The 17,023-nt window shown below is 45.9% G+C and overlaps 1 protein-coding gene across 1 annotated transcript in view; it reads left to right on the top strand.

Moving 5' to 3' along the window:
- The window catches only part of kcnh4b (potassium voltage-gated channel, subfamily H (eag-related), member 4b), a 45,849-nt gene that overhangs the window by 18,786 nt on the left and 10,040 nt on the right, over positions 1-17,023 (top strand). Inside the window, exons 5-9 of the mRNA XM_056253670.1 lie at positions 1,304-1,544; positions 1,926-2,083; positions 2,418-2,625; positions 15,011-15,205; positions 16,352-16,551. Of these exons, the coding sequence (XP_056109645.1) occupies positions 1,304-1,544; positions 1,926-2,083; positions 2,418-2,625; positions 15,011-15,205; positions 16,352-16,551 (1,002 nt within the window). The remainder of the gene's footprint in view (positions 1-1,303; positions 1,545-1,925; positions 2,084-2,417; positions 2,626-15,010; positions 15,206-16,351; positions 16,552-17,023) is intronic.

Raw genomic sequence — 17,023 nt, 5'->3', positions numbered from 1 at the left:
TTTTGTCACTTTACTTTAATCAGTAAAAGACCACTCATCTTAAGTAAACAATATCAAGATATGAGACTTGGGAAAGTGAAAGATATGAAACTATGGGATATATAATCCATTATAACGTAAGTGGTAAAACATTATGTTCATTGGGTGTTATAAATCATACTTTTAATAGTTATAACCTCAATTGCAGGCTTCATCTGATGAAATAATCCATACTCTTAAAAGTAATAACCACAAATAAGTAGAATGCATTTCTGTCAGGAACACTATCGTCAAATACGATTGACAATTAGCATGCAGTTGGGATTGGCGGTATGGTTCTGTTCTGGGCGAGAACTCCCTGCGCATCCATGCAGTCTAGCATGGATAAGAGCAGGGAGAGCAGCAATAACTCCTCTTAGGGTAAACAGAACAGAACCAACATGAATGTATTGCAGAAATCATTAATTCAAGATTTTAAAGAACAACATAATTCGAGAATTTATTCTGATTTTAAGGGGAATAAGAATGTCAAATCCTGACTGGGTGAGAGGAGGAGCTGGGGATGGAGGAGGGTAATTAGCTCCTGAGAAACTCGTTAGCTGCTGATAATACTGAAAGAGCTTATATATGTATACAGTGATAGGCGTCATATTCCTATAGGTAGACGTGGATCTGCTGAGAGTCAGCTGACGCGAGCTTGACTAACGTGACCTGTCAGAACTGACGCTACGCTTAATTGTAACCGTTGTTATGATTATTTATCAGATGGTAGAACATGTTATACATGTTGTTTGTAAGGTATTATACATGTATTATAATGCATTAAGAATACCCTTAATAATTAATTATAAATACAGGCTTCATAGAAAGTGTTACCAATGTGGTTTATTGTTCTTTAATGAATAAGATTTTTCGGTCAGTCCTGCTTCTCTATTCCTCCAAAAGTCAAAGTTACTTACTGTTGAGAATTTTCTAAGGCAGTGTGGCAGTACATAATTTGTGTAATATTTATAAAGGATATTTAGAGATTCATTTCTGAATAATAATCAAGTGACATCATAAGAAGTCTATATGGGCAAAAAAAGAGGATGGCACAAAAAGTATTTTACATTTGCATTAAAATATTTGATAAGGCATTCATATTTTCAAGTATATACTGCATATATACAGTATAAAATTACTTTGGTTAATGTGGTATCATCAAACTTTCACAGGAGAAACAAATGAGAAGCAAGAGACTTCGGAAAATCTCCTTATTTGCTCATTTAATCTCACAGCTGCCTTTAAGACATGAGCTCATCTGTGGCTTTCTTTCTCTCCTCAGGAAATATTTGAAAAACCGTCCCTGCCTGAGTACAAAGTGGCAGCAGTCCAGAAGTCTCGATTCATCCTGCTGCATTACAGTGTGTCCAAGGCATTGTGGGATTGGATGATTCTGCTGGCTACATTCTATGTTGCTGTGACCGTGCCGTACAATGTGTGTTTCACTCCGTACAGCGATCTGGAGACTGCAGGGAGGAGCACCATAGTGAGCGACATCGCAGTGGAAATGCTTTTTATTCTGGGTGAGTTTACTAAGAAAGCAAGAATCTGAACTATAGAACATTTGAGTGACCTAGCATCAGATGGTTTACCATCAGCACATCAAACTGCAGTCATCAAAAAGTAATATATGAAGAGTTTGTCGTGCAGTTGAGTTGGGCTATATTTGATATTTCTCATAATAAGCATATGATGCAAGAACTTGAACAATATGATGATCCAATTGTTTTCCCAATCTCTCTCTCTCTCTCTCTCTCTCTCTCTCTCTATATATATATATATATATATATATATATCAGGGATTGGCAACAAAAAAAAGTGCCTCGAAAGAGAAAAATTAAATAAAATGTGACTTCCAAAATGAGACTTCCAAGCAAAAGTCATTAACCTGCCTTCTCTTTCAGACATCATTATTAACTTTCGCACCACCTACGTGAGTCAGTCAGGGCAGGTGGTGTACGAGCCTCGCTCCATCTGTCTACATTATGCTACCACGTGGTTCTTTGTGGATCTGGTGGCCGCGCTGCCCTTTGACCTGCTCTATGCATTTAACGTTACTGTTGTAAGTTCCAATGTGTGATTGTAGAAACTAATTTGTATAAATTCACATTTGTATTTTGTTCACATGTGTGATTGTAGAAACTATTGTAGAATTGTGGAAATTTCAAATAGTGGAAAGGATAGGTTGTTGATGATTCAAATGAAATCTCCAGAGGTCCTTTACAAAAATGTGTGGTGGTACCATGATCTACTTATAAACGCCATGGTACAGAATGATTGCCATGTTCAATTATCATGACATTCCATTTTTTATAATTACAGTAAAATATGTGATTACATGTTATCAAAATGTATATAGGCTACTGACACACCACTCATGTTTGTGCTTGTTCAAGACATCTCTAGTGCACCTGCTGAAAACTGTGCGATTGTTGCGTCTGTTAAGACTGCTGCAGAAGTTGGACAGGTATTCGCAGTACAGCGCCATGGTGCTAACACTACTCATGTCGATGTTCGCTCTGCTGGCTCACTGGATGGCCTGCATCTGGTATATCATCGGGCGCAAAGAGATGGAGATCAATTCCAATGGAGTCTGGGACATTGGTGAGATATTCACACACTCTGATCACTATATGGGATGTTTGAATAAAAAACAACACTCAATCAGAGCAAGTCTATTAAAGCCCTCTAAACATGACAGATTTCAGCCCATTTATGTGCCCCTGATCCCCAGAATTTGCATAATGCCACCCAATCAGATTGGCAATGGCTATTGCAAACAGTGTGGAGGGAGCACAGCTGTTGATAGACATTGCTCTTACAGGCCCAAAATGTACAGTATAAGGTGTTAAATATGATCTTTTTTGCCTGACAAAGAAAGTCAGAGAAGTCAGCCGCAGTTTCATTACTTTTATTGTTTGTACAGTATATATATATATATATATATATATATATATAAAACAGACAGGGACACGGCTTAACCTTGACTTAACTTTTATATGAACCTCTCTTATATGTCACCTCTCTCTTTCCTATTTTTCCAGTGTCTTTTGGACTATAGCAGAAAATATGCTCTGTGACCAACAAAAGTCCATAATTCTTACCAGGGATGCACTGATACCACTTTTTCTGGCCTGGTTGGGTCAGTGGTTCAAATGTTTAGATACCAGTGATATATCACAATTCTCTACAAAATTACAATTTTAATTCTACAACAAAAACTACTTAAAACATTATTAAAAACATGTAAACAGTCAGTAATAAAATAAAAACAAATAATCCAATAACAAGTACAAATAAATACAATAGAACAAAGAAACAAAGTGCTTTTCAGGTTTTCAGTTAGTCCTAACAGTAGTTCCCTTTCGTTGTCACTCCGAGTTCCGTCGGATGACGACGAATGGGGGTTTCGCTTAGAAAGCCTATCGACTTCGAGTATACAAAAACGAGCCAATGGCAAAGAAATGCCATGGGTCTGCGGAATTTGCATAGCGTAACTCCGCCTCACCTCGTGGGTATTTAAGGAGAACGCTGGCAGCAAATAGGCATGTTTTCGCTTCGGAGCCAAGAGCATCTCTTCACTCCACAGCCATTTCTGACTTCACTCTACGAGACGAGCCACTCTCTCCGGTGTTGGTGTGACGGCGATCTGCAGCGAGTTCACATTGCCTGCTGATCTGTGCAGTGATCTGCCAATGAGTGTGTTCTCCCTGCTCGCTTCAACATCGCGGAGTTGTTTTTTCCTCTCATAAAAGAGCTCGCACGCGGCACGTCTTTTTAAAGACGGCTCGCCCGTGCATTTCTGGTTGCGGTCGACTCATTTCCGATTTTGATGGGCACATTCTCTGCTCTGCGTGCTTGGGCTTGATCACGCTAGAGCAGCGTTTGTGGATAATAATAATAATAATAATACATTTTATTTAAAGCGCCTTATCAGGACACCCAAGGACACTGTACAGAACAGATAAAAACCATTAAAACAGTAAGCAATAAAATTGGTAAGACAACATTGAGGTGATATGGGTCAGGCGGAATATGATTGTCTAAACAAGTGAGTTTTGAGTTTGGATTTGAAGAAATTAAATGAGTTGATGGTACGAAGATCTGGGGGGAGAGAATTCCAAAGATGGGGAGCAGAGCGACTAAACGCCCTGTTCCCCATTGTGACAAGACGAGCAGGGGGAACAGAAAGCTGGCAGGTGTGAGATGATCGGAGTGAACGAATAGGGATGTTTAAATGGAGAAGATCTGAGATATATGGAGGAGCCATGTTATGAACTGCTTTGTAAGTAATGAGAAGTATTTTAAAGATGATCCTCTGTTTGACAGGAAGCCAGTGAAGTTGTTGCAAGATGGGAGTGATATGATGAAAAAGGGGGGTCTGAGTAATCAGGCGTGCAGCAGAGTTCTGTAGGAGCTGCAGCTTCTGGAGCGACTTATTAGGGAGGCCAAACAGGAGTGAGTTGCAGTAATCTAACCGTGATGTGATGAGACTGTGAACCAGGATGGCGGTGGTTTTTGGAGTAAGAGAGGGACGGAGGCGGGAAATGTTGCGCAGGTGGAAATAGGCTGACCGGGTGATGCTGTTAATGTGAGAGTGGAAGGATAAAGTGCTGTCAAGGACGACACCCAGACTCTTAACCTGTCTGGGTGAGGGGAGGGAAGGATAGTTGAGTTATCAATGGTAATGGAAACTTTATTAGCTTTAGAGAGGGTGTGGGGTGTGCCCACCAGGAGGACTTCGGTTTTTGAACTGTTCAGTTTGAGAAAGTTGGATGAAAACCAAGAGTGAATTTCTTGGAGACAGAGGGTAAGAGAGGTTGGCGGGAGTAAGGAAGATGGTTTAGTAGAGAGGTAGAGCTGGGTGTCGTCCGCGTAGCAATGAAATTTAGTGTTATATTTACGGAGGATGTGACCAAGAGGGAGGATGTATATGATAAAAAGGAGAGGCCCCAATACAGAGCCTTGGGGCACTCCGACGGAGACAGGGAAGGTAACGGATTTCTGGGTTTTTAGTTGTATGAACTGTGTGCGATCCGAAATGTATGAAGTAAACCAGGCAATGGGAGTGTGAGTGATACCAATAGATGATAATCGACTGAGAAGGGTGGGATGAGAAATGGTATCAAAAGCTGCTGTGAGGTCCAGAAGAATGAGAATTGAAAGTAACCCAGAATCAGAAGCCATAAGAAGGTCATCTGAAATTTTGATGAGTGCGGTTTCAGTGCTGTGAAGGGGACGGAAGCCAGATTGAAACTGCTCGTAAATGCTATTCGACATGAGGTGAGTATGAAGTTGAGAAGCGACTGTTTTTTCCAGGATTTTGGATATGAAGGGTAGGTTAGATATGGGACGGAGATTGCTAAAATTAGTGGGGTCCAGACCAGGTTTTTTCAGAATGGGTGTGACTGAGGCAATTTTGAGTGAAGGGGGGACTGAACCAGAGCTTAGGGAAGAGTGAATAATCTCAGTGATGAGAGGGGCAAGTGAAGAGCAGCAGGATTTAACCAGGCTGGAGGGAAGTGGGTCGAGCTGACATGTGGAGGGTTTAGATTTATGAATAATGTCCGAAATGGCTTGGACAGAGGGAAGGTCGAAACTTGAAAAAGTAGTAGTTGGGAATGGATAAGGGGTGTTAAAGTTGCCTCCAGAAGCAGCAGCTCCAGATGAGGTCAGGTCTTTATGGATGTCTGTGATTTTGGAAACAAAAAAGGACATAAGTTTATTGCAAAAGTCTTGAGATTGCATATGGTAGGGAAGAGAGTCAGGAGGTTTTGTAATGGACGTGAGGATGGAGAACAGAGTTTTAGAATTAAAACCCCGCGGGAACGTGACCATCGCGTCATTACGGTCGAGACTCAATGATCTCGTTAGAGAGAGAGTCCCCTCATCCACACCCCGATCTAACACTCTCCACGTGAGGTGCTACTTCGGCTGGTGGCCAGGGTGACCTGAGGGTGTGAGTGTGGAACAAATCCGCCGACTGTTTGTCCGTGGATCACGCCCCCCTCTTCAGTGACGCAACCCGCGAGTGTTCAGGGGATTCCCCGGGTCTATTTTCGGATGCCCCGCGGGTTTCCCTTGACGCTCCAGAATCGGATCTGTTGTCCATCGCAGCATCACAGGGCGGGCTAGAATCTTCAGGAAGTGAAGATTCGACAGTGCTGCCACTTTTGGGTGTGCATATGGCATTTGTCGAGTCAGATCCTGAGATGACGGCCATGCTTTCCCGGGCCGCTGCGAGCATCGGACTAGAGTGGAACCTTTCACCCTGTCCGAGCGCTCGCTGCTGGACGATTGGTTTTGGGTGTGGCCGCTGACTCCTGTCGGCGTCCACTCCAATGCCTTTCTTCCCGGATGTGCATCAGGAGATCTCGAAATCCTCGAAGACCCCCATGTCTTTCAGCGATCCCTCGTAGATCTCCTCCGCCCTTCCTTCCCTCGACGGGGCCGCTGCCCATGGGTACACTGGGGTCCCCCCGGTTGAACGCTCTGTTGCGATGCTACTGTGTCCTCAGAGTGCTTCCTCTCGGCGCGATCCTAAGCACCCGTCCAAAGCCTGTAGTTTTTCGTCTACACTTGTGGCGAATTCCTATAGCGCTACAGGACAGGCAGCCGCCTCACTGCATGCCATGGCCATTCTGCTGGTCTACCAGACCCAGATGCTCACGGACATGCACGAGGGCGGGACTGACCCAGGGCTCTTCAATGAGCTGCGCGCCGCCACTGACCTTGCTCTCCGAGCGACGAAAGTGGCCATACGCTCCCTGGGTCAGGTGATGTTCACCATTCTGTGGCTGAACCTGTCTGATGTGCAGGATGTCGGGCGGACCCATCTGCTTGACACCCCCATATCCCAGGTCGGCCTCTTCGGCGGTGCGGTTGAGGGCTTTGCCCAACAGTTCTCAACCGCCCACGAGCAGACTGAGGCTTATTCTGTCCCGACGGCCCCGCCGTCCGAGTAGATACCTCGGTCTGCCCACCGCCGAAGGCGCCCTCCTGCGGCTCCCACCCCGCCCGTTCACCCGGGCTGGCTCTGGAAGCCGCAGGGGGACGCCACAGCCCTCTCCAGCCCCGCTCCCCGCTATACGCCGGGTTAAGCGGCACTCTTGAGATGGGCTGCTCAGAGGTGGGACTCAGTTCTTTCCAGGAGCTGGTAGCAGGGCCACTCCTTTCCCTGGTGGAGGGCCGGGGAAGAATCCTTATTCCAGAAAGAGATGACTCTCCCGTCTCTGAGCACACAGAGTTCTCGGACGACACGGTGCGCCGCCCCCGGGCCGTGCACCCCTCGTCCTCCTCTGTCCCAGAGCCGGATGACAGTGCGCGCCGTCCCCGGACCGTGCCGCTCTCATCCTCCTCTGTCGCCAGACCCCTGGCAGAGCAGACCCCCGTGGAACGTTCGTCCTTCCCTGGTCTCCTCCGTCAGGACGCGGTCTATGGCTGTACCCCCACACCGGGCCGCTATGCCGTCCACGTCTGGGTCAGCCATACCGCCTCGCTGCTCCACCGACGGGAAGTCTGTGGTTCGCATGACCCCGCTGGTACAGTCCTTGGGAGCCTGGATAGAGCTTCCCAACCTGTCCCGCTGGGTCGCGCGAACGATCAGGCTCGGCTACGCGATTCAGTTCGCGCGGTCTCCTCCCCGCTTCAGGGGAGTCCGCTCCACTATGGTCGGTGGCAAGGCCCCTATCATGAGAGCGGAGGTTGCTACCCTGCTGGCGAAGGGTGCGATCGAGACTGTCCCTCCAGCCGAAATGAGGACCGGCTTCTACAGCCCGTACTTCATTGTCCCGAAGAAAACCAGTGGGTTACGGCCAATCCTGGACCTGCGCGTTCTGAACCGCTCCCTTCACAGGCTGCCGTTCAAGATGCTCACCGCCAAACGCGTTTTCGAATGTGTGCGGCACCAGGATTGGTTTGCAGCGATCGACCTGAAGGACGCCTACTTTCATGTCTCCATCCTCCCTCGACACAGACCGTTCCTGCGGTTTGCTTTCGAGGGGCAGGCATATCAGTACGCAGTTCTCCCATTCGGGCTAGCCCTGTCTCCTCGCGTCTTCACGAAGGTCGTCGAGGCAGCCCTTGTTCCCCTCCGGGAACACGGGGTTCGCATTCTGAATTATCTCGACGACTGGCTAATCCTAGCTCACTCTCGAGATCAGCTTTGCGAACACAGGGACTTGGTGCTCCGCCATGTAGCCCGTCTGGGCCTTCGGGTCAACTGAGAGAAGAGCAAACTTTGCCCCGTGCAGAGGATCTCTTTTCTCGGTATGGAGATCGACTCGGTCGCCATGTCCGCGCAGCTTACGAGCGAACGCGCGCAGTCACTGCTGACTTGCTTGAGACAGTTCGAGGGCAAGAGTGCGGTTCCACTGAAACTTTTTCAGAGGCTCCTGGGGCATATGGCATCTGCAGCCGTGGCAACACCGCTCGGATTGCTTCATATGAGACCGCTTCAGCTTTGGCTTCGCGACCGAGTCCCGAGGTGGGCATGGCAACACGGCACTCTCCGAGTACCAGTTACTCCGACCTGCCGTCAGACCTTCACCCCGTGGTCGAACCTCAGTTTTCTACGGGCCGGAGTGCCCCTGGAACGAGCTTCCCGGCATATTGTTGTAACGACAGATGCCTCTACCATGGGCTGGGGTGCCATGTGCAATGGACGTGCTGCCGCGGGCTCCTGGACAGGACCCCACCGCCTATGGCACGTCAATTGCCTCGAGTTGCTGGCTGTACAGCTCGCCCTGCGCCGCTTCCGAGCCGTGCTCAGGGGCCAGCATGTACTAGTCCGTTCAGACAATACCGCAACCGTAGCGTACATCAACCGTCAAGGTGGTCTGCGCTCCAGCCGTATGTCGCAACTCGCCCCGCCACCTCCTCTTATGGAGTCAGAAGCATCTGAGGTCGCTTCGTGCCATTTATATCCCCGGAGCCCTGAACTGTGCAGCCGACGAGCTCTCACGGCTTCAGCCCCTCCCGGGAGATTGGCGACTCCATCCCCAGTCGGTTCAGCTGATTTGGGACCAGTTCGGGGACGCACAGATAGATCTGTTTGCCTCTCACGACTCGACCCATTGCGCCCTGTATTATTCCCTGACCGAGGGCACGCTCGGCACGGATGCACTGGCGCACAGCTGGCCGCGGGGCCGCAAATATGCGTTTCCCCCAGTGAGCCTTCTTGCGCAATTCCTGCGCAAGGTCAGGGAGGACGAGGAGCAGGTCACTCCGGTCACGCCGTACTGGCCAACCCGGACCTGGTTCTCCGAACTCATACTCCTCGTGACAGCACCTCCTTGGCCGATTCCCCTGAGGAAGGACCTCCTTTCTCAGGGACAGGGCACCCTATGGCAGGTTTGAGTACCCTACCACCAGCGGTGGTGGCTACCATCACTTCCGCTAGAGCGTCGTCCACGAGACACGTCTATGCGTTGAAGTGGAACCTCTTCGTCAACTGGTGCTCTTCTCACCGAGAAGACCCCCGGAGATGTTCGATCAGTGTCGTGCTTTCCTTTCTTCAAGAAGGGTTGGAGCGAAGGCTGTCTCCCTCCACCCTCAAGGTCTATGTCGCCGCCATTGCCGCACATCATGACCCAATAGAAGGTAAGTCTGTGGGGAAGCATGACCTGATCATCAGGTTCCTGAGAGGAGCGAGGAGACTGAATCCTCCTCGCCCTCCTCTCGTACCCTCTTGGGACCTCGCAGTGGTCTTAACTGCCCTGCGCAGCGCTCCCTTTGAGCCTTTGCAGTCGGTCGAGCTTAACTTCCTGTCAATGAAGACAGCGCTTCTGACTGCATTGGCCTCCATCAAGAGGGTAGGGGACCTGCTCGCATTCTCCGTTGACGAAGCGTGCTTGGAATTCGGGCCGGCTTACTCTCACGTGATCCTGAGACCCCGGCCTGGATATGTGCCCAAGGTTCCTACCACTCCCTTCCGGGACCAGGTGGTGAACCTGCAAGCGCTGCCCCCGGAGGAGGCAGACCCAGCCTTGGCACTGCTCTGTCCAGTACGTGCTCTTCGCATCTATGTAGACAGAACGCAGTGTTTCAGGACCTCAGACCAGCTCTTTGTCTGTTATGGTGGGAAGCTGAAGGGAAAGGCTCTCTCCAAGCAAAGGTTGTCTCACTGGATAGTGGACGCCATTGCTTTGGCATACCAGCAGCAAGGTCGACCGTGCCCCCTTGGTGTGACCGCCCACTCCACCCGGAGTGTGGCGTCCTCTTGGGCTCTAGCGCATAGCGCCTCGCTAACAGACATCTGCAGAGCTGCAGGCTGGGCGACACCTAACACATTCGCCAGATTTTACAATCTCCGAGTGGAGCCAGTCTCCTCCCATGTACTGTCTTTTTCAAGCTAACATGGGACCCGTTAGGTGTCTTCGCTTGCTCGCCATTCCACTCCACGGACTGGATACGTGCGATATTCTCCTCAGGTGAGCTTCCCCGAAAGCCCTGAGCTCCTCCAGCACTGCTGACGCTGGCGCCAGTGTCTATTGCCTGCGCGTCGGCTAGGTGCCTTCCGTGTGCATGGTTCCTCCTCTGAGTAACCCCCACATGTGTATTTCCACTGTAAGCCTCTTTGAGCATGTGTCTTTCCCTCGGCAAGCCACCTTGCCACCCCTGGGGTTGAAATATTCTACCTGCGGCTGGACACCCCAGTGATTCCCCATATGCATCCTTCGGGTCATATGTGTATTCTTAAGTCCCCCCCTCTGGGTTGCCAGTAATTGCATATTCCCCTAAAATCTGGGATATGCTCCCCAGTGTACCTTGGTATTCCTGTGCTAAATAGGAGTCCTTCGTCCGTGCTAGTCTCACGACAGGGATCTCAGATTTACGCAGGGCACTGGAAGACAGCTGAGAAGGTGGCGTGATTAGACTGGTATCCCCATTCGTCGTCATCCGACGGAACTCGGAGTGACAACGAAAGGGAACGTCTCGGTTACGGATGTAACCCTCGTTCCCTGAGTAGGGAACGGAGACGTTCCGTCTTCCTGCCACTTTCCGCTGTACCGCGGGGATCGCCTGAGCTCAGTCTTGGCTCCTCAGCGAAGAAACATGCCTATTTGGTGCCAGCGTTCTCCTTAAATACCCACGAGGTGAGGCGGAGTTACGCTATGCAAATTCCGCAGACCCATGGCATTTCTTTGCCATTGGCTCGTTTTTGTATACTCGAAGTCGATAGGCTTTCTAAGCGAAACCCCCATTCGTCGTCATCCGACGGAACGTCTCCGTTCCCTACTCAAGGAACGAGGGTTACATTCGTAACCGAGACGTTTTCAGGTACAGAATTGAAATAAAGTAATCAAATGTAAAATAACACAGCATAGTCTTCACTGTATTAATTAAATATATGAATCTTTATTAAAGTCATTCAGTCAAGACAGTGAGTGATTTTTTTGTTCTTTGTTGTTTGATCAACATTAAAAGCACTGCAGCAGATTTATAACGTTTTTTATCTCAGCTGTTTACATTCAACTAAGACATAACCAACTCCAAGATGGGCGTTTTTACATAATTTTGTGTGAATTCATCAGTTTGAGCTCAAGAAGACATGAAAGAGACAATGCAGTTTTCAAAGTGTGGCTTTCTGGTGTTCTGGCGCTAGTGTGTCGCTTCGGTTGTTTGCGCATAGTAAACTTTATGTCCTGTAAACTTTCCGTAATAATGTATTGGACCACTAGTTATACAAAAATCACTGTACCTGTTCAAGTTTTTACTTAAAAAACATTTCCTTGAAATATTTGAATTAAAATACAGGTCCTTCTCAAAAAATTAGCATATTGTGATAAAGTTCATTATTTTCCATAATGTAATGATAAAAATTTAACTTTCATATATTTTAGATTCATTGCACACCAACTGAAATATTTCAGGTCTTTTATTGTTTTAATACTGATGATTTTGGCATACAGCTCATGAAAACCCAAAATGCCTGTCTAAAGAAATTAGCATATTTCATCCGACCAATAAAAGAAGTGTTTTTAATACAAAAAAAAAAGTCAACCTTCAAATAATTATGTTCAGTTATGCACTCAATAGTCAATACTTGGTCGGGAATCCTTTTGCAGAAATGACTGCTTCAATGCGGCGTGGCATGGAGGCAATCAGCCTGTGGCACTGCTGAGGTGTTATGGAGGCCCAGGATGCTTCGATAGCGGCCTTAAGCTCATCCAGAGTGTTGGGTCTTGCGTCTCTCAACTTTCTCTTCACAATATCCCACAGATTCTCTATGGGGTTCAGGTCAGGAGAGTTGGCAGGCCAATTGAGCACAGTAATACCATGGTCAGTAAACCATTTACCAGTGGTTTTGGCACTGTGAGCAGGTGCCAGGTCGTGCTGAAAAATGAAATCTTCATCTCCATAAAGCTTTTCAGCAGATGGAAGCATGAAGTGCTCCAAAATCTCCTGATAGCTAGCTGCATTGACCCTGCCCTTGATAAAACACAGTGGACCAACACCAGCAGCTGACATGGCACCCCAGACCATCACTGACGGTGGGTACTTGACACTGGACTTCAGGCATTTTGGCATTTCCTTCTCCCCAGTCTTCCTCCAGACTCTGGCACCTTGATTTCCGAATGACATGCAAAACTGAGCAACAGTCCAGTGCTGCTTCTCTGTAGCCCAGGTCAGGCGCTTCTGCCGCTGTTTCTGGTTCAAAAGTGGCTTGACCTGGGGAATGCGGCACCTGTAGCCCATTTCCTGCACACGCCTGTGCACGGTGGCTCTGGATGTTTCTACTCCAGACTCAGTCCACTGCTTCCGCAGGTCCCCCAAGGTCTGGAATCGGTCCTTCTCCACAATCTTCCTCAGGGTCCGGTCACCTCTTCTCGTTGTGCAGCGTTTTTTGCCACACTTTTTCCTTCCCACTGAGGTGCCTTGATACAGCACTCTGGGAACAGCCTATTTGTTCAGAAATTTCTTTCTGTCTTACCCTCTTGCTTGAGGGTGTCAATGATGGCCTTCTGGACAGCAGTCAGGTCGGCAGTCTTACCCATGATTGCGGTTTTGAGTAATGAAACAGGCTGGGAGTTTTTAAAAGCCTCAGGAATCTTTTGCAGGTGTTTAAAGTTAATTAGTTGGTTCAGATGATTAGGTTAATAGCTCGTTTAGAGACCCTTTTCATGATATGCTAATTTTTTGAGACAGGAATTTTGGGTTTTCATGAGCTGTATGCCAAAATCATCAGTATTAAAACAATAAAAGACCTGAAATATTTCAGTTGGTGTGCAATGAATCTAAAATATATGAAAGTTTCATTTTTATCATTACATTATGGAAAATAATGAACTTTATCACAATATGCTAATTTTTTTAGAAGGACCTGTAGTTTTGCAAGAGCGTGATTAAAAACACAATGAGGCTGCGAAAGCTGTGAGTGTGCTACCTGGCATTTAACGTCCCTACTGTACATCGTCTGTACCATTTATCCATTTGTTCAACTGCCTTCTTCAAGACAAGTAAAAGTTTTCAAAAACCATGAGTTGGGTATTACGAATGTATTTTATGTCGTACAATAAAATGTGTGATATCTTGAATGTGTGTTAACCACAGACCTGATTTCATGCATTTAACCAAAAAAACCATTAAAAAAAAACCCATTGAATACAAGATGATGCTTCCAGAAGTGCTTATGCTAATTCACTCAAAGTGCACATTGAGCAGCGTTCATGTTCTGAACTTCCTTGACCATTGGTTGCAAATGCCACAGTTAGAGGCTCTGCTATAAAAACATAGCTGTTACTCAACTATCCACCCATTCTGTGCCTCAATGTCAACCGTGGGAACAGTCTCTTTTTACAGATTTTTACCATTTCGAGGACATATTTTTCAATACTTAAGTCACTTTTTCAAAACTCCTCACACGTTCTCCTTACCAACTTTCAGCTTGGTACAGCAATACATTTTACATCCAAAATGCACTAAAATGTTGTCTTATTTAGATTTATATTATGCTTACCAGGTTTGAAATAAGTATGTAAATGTGCAAATTGGTCTGTAGGTAGGCCTACATAGAGGTTTGCTAATGGTTGTGTCTGAGAGAGAAAATAATTCACATAATTTGAAAGATGTAATTATTGAATGTATTTTGTGCCAAACCAATGGAAAGCTTACCACAGTTTAGGTCTTAAAGAGTGTAAAAAAAACTGTAAGATGTCCAACTCTACTCAGTGACTATATATGCGCATTTCACAGTCGAGCACATGTAAGCTATTCATCAGTTTGTGGCATGTATGAAGCTAGGGAAGAGTGCCTTAGAGCTGTGTCTGCCTCTACGCCATTGGGGACTTTATGCACATGAGATCTCTTCTGGCTGAAACACTGTGTCCCACAACAAGTAGTTCAGTTCACAGTACATTCTGCCCCACACAAGCCCCATCTCTGCACTTATAACATGCATTTGGGTACGCAACATGCCAGGTTAATGTTTACCATTTATATCTTTCCAACAATTTTGTGAATATAGCATTTTTTGCACATTTGTAATGAGAAGCAGGTACCTTATGTACCTTTTGTCAAATTAACACTTACATTTAAATAAAAGTCTAGTCTCCATGCAGTTTTCCACCAAAATAAAAGCTTGATGGTTTAATGTTGAAATAAATATTATTTAAAAAATAAATAAATATTAGTAAATTGTATTGAAATTTCACTAATGTACTGTACAATAAATTATAGTACATATTCTATTTTATCATTGTAATCACAATTATAATGTGAATGCATAGAGCATTTTTTAACTCTGACTTTGTGGTCACTGAAAATTGTCTTGGTTGATTCTTGTAAAGTGTTTACTCTTACTTTACTCTTGTGAAGAGTGAACACCCTTAAAAAGCAACTATTTCTGCTGGCAGGGCAGAGTGTGTTCTCTTTGTTCCACATTCTGGAGATCACAATATTCTGTTTAACAAAATAATTGCCATATGAGTTTTTTGCCAAATTGTGCAGCGCTGACATGCAGTTTAACATGTTTCTTTCTTTACGTCAGGTTGGCTGCATGAGTTGGGCAGACGTTTAGACAAGCCCTATCTGAACAGTACAGTTGGTGGTCCTTCAGTTCGCAGTGCCTACATCGCCTCGTTGTATTTCACCTTGAGCAGTCTGACCAGTGTGGGCTTTGGCAATGTGTGTGCCAACACTGATGCTGAGAAGATCTTTTCTGTTTGTACTATGCTCATTGGAGGTAAGAAGCAACAGAATTCCTCCACAGAATTCTAGACAATTTCATTCATGGAAGTAGCTCTTTGGAATACCTCATACCTCATCACAACATGCTGCTCCATTTTTACAGTATTTGACAATAGAGGGAATCCATTGACGTCACTTTCCCGCCGGAACACGCCCCCCTCAGCCGGACTGAGTGGCAAAAGAGCTGCTGCGTGACTGGAGTTAATAGGGGAAACTGCGAAAATGCGAGTAAAACAAACTATTATCAGTTTAAACTAAAAGTTGGACTCGATATAGTGTTCCTTACAACTTATCAAAGATCCAGTGATCCATGGATATTGACATGCAGCCAGGAATCGTGTTTCCTGACACATGTGCCTGATTTCGACGCCGGGGAAATAAATTTGCCTGTAAACGTTTTCTATAAATACAATATAGATAGGTCTAAATCCGAGTGATCACTTACATTAATGTTATACTGTATATCATCATATCGTCCAGCCCTAAAACTTGTATAGTTTTTTGGCAGTGTTTATTTAAAAACATCCAATTATGCAGAATATAGTCTGTTCTGTAGCTTTTTGCAGTCTGTAAAAATATACAGTACCTCAGATTTCTGGTCAAATCTAGTTGCACAGTCAATCGCAAAGCTCTTTCCCGTTTTAGATGTGTTTTGTGTGTTTTTCACGGCATTCACGCTGCAAACAAATGCTGCCGCTCAGTCTTTTTGCCACTTGTGGGCGTGACCGCATTCACTCCGGCCGGCGGTGACGTCATGCGCATACCCTCTATTGCTTACACACAATTAGTAAAACTATGGCTCCTTTTCTTTAAACTCTACAGACTTAACAGATCCTAACATTATCTTCTATGATGTAACACAAACATCTTTGTTAACATCTCAGGAAATGTGGTTGAGTGTTTCATGACCCTTGATCCGCACAAACTGAACACAATTATCACAATAATTTTCACCATGAGAACATAAAATCATCCGCAGCCAGAACCTCCTAATAACAGCCAAAAACATCATCACTGACTTTTTTCATAGTACTGTACATGTTTGCATGTTTAACATTACATGTTTAACATTAGCCTGTTTAATGACCTTGTCGCTAATTTGCTAGATCAAAAATCATATTTGGTTCTTTCTCTAACGCAGCTCTCATGCACGCTGTGGTGTTTGGGAATGTGACAGCCATCATCCAGCGCATGTACTCACGTCGCTCACAATATCACACGCGCATGAAAGATCTGAAGGACTTCATTCGTGTTCACCGCCTGCCACGGCAGCTGAAACAACGCATGCTGGAATATTTCCAGACCACCTGGTCTGTAAATAATGGCATTGATGTTAATGAGGTAAGAATGTCATTGGCTTTATCTATGCAGGGATATCTTTTTATTTTTTTTTTTTAACACTAGTTTTTCTTATAAACAGCTAAATCTACTTATTTAAAACCTACATTTTTCTCTTCAATATACTAATAATAAATTGTGGTTGGGTATATGGTTCCCAGCATTTGATGTCAGTCATACTAATCCACACCCATGCTGCATATGATGAAGTGCTCGTTTTGTGTTCATGAACTCTTTAGAAATTCAGATCAAGACATTGCGTCAGTAGCTGTGATCTATAGAAAGTGGTGGGGGACCGATTCTTTCGACTGAAGGACAGAGAGTGATATGCTCAATACGAGCATTCAAGCACAGTAATGTGGTCAGCTTAGGCAAAGTTTTGTTCCCTTCGTCTCAGTGAACTGAGGTTGTCCTAGAGACATGTTTGGTGAAACTCAGCCAATGCAGATGTTGGTTGGGGGGGGGGGGGGTAGTA

Source organism: Rhinichthys klamathensis, unplaced genomic scaffold (assembly GCF_029890125.1).
Source record: "Rhinichthys klamathensis goyatoka isolate OS25496 unplaced genomic scaffold, OSU_Roscu_1.1 h1tg000108l_1, whole genome shotgun sequence".
In the NCBI taxonomy this organism is placed as follows: domain Eukaryota; kingdom Metazoa; phylum Chordata; class Actinopteri; order Cypriniformes; family Leuciscidae; genus Rhinichthys; species Rhinichthys klamathensis.
This window is presented reverse-complemented; position numbering and strand designations above follow the sequence as displayed.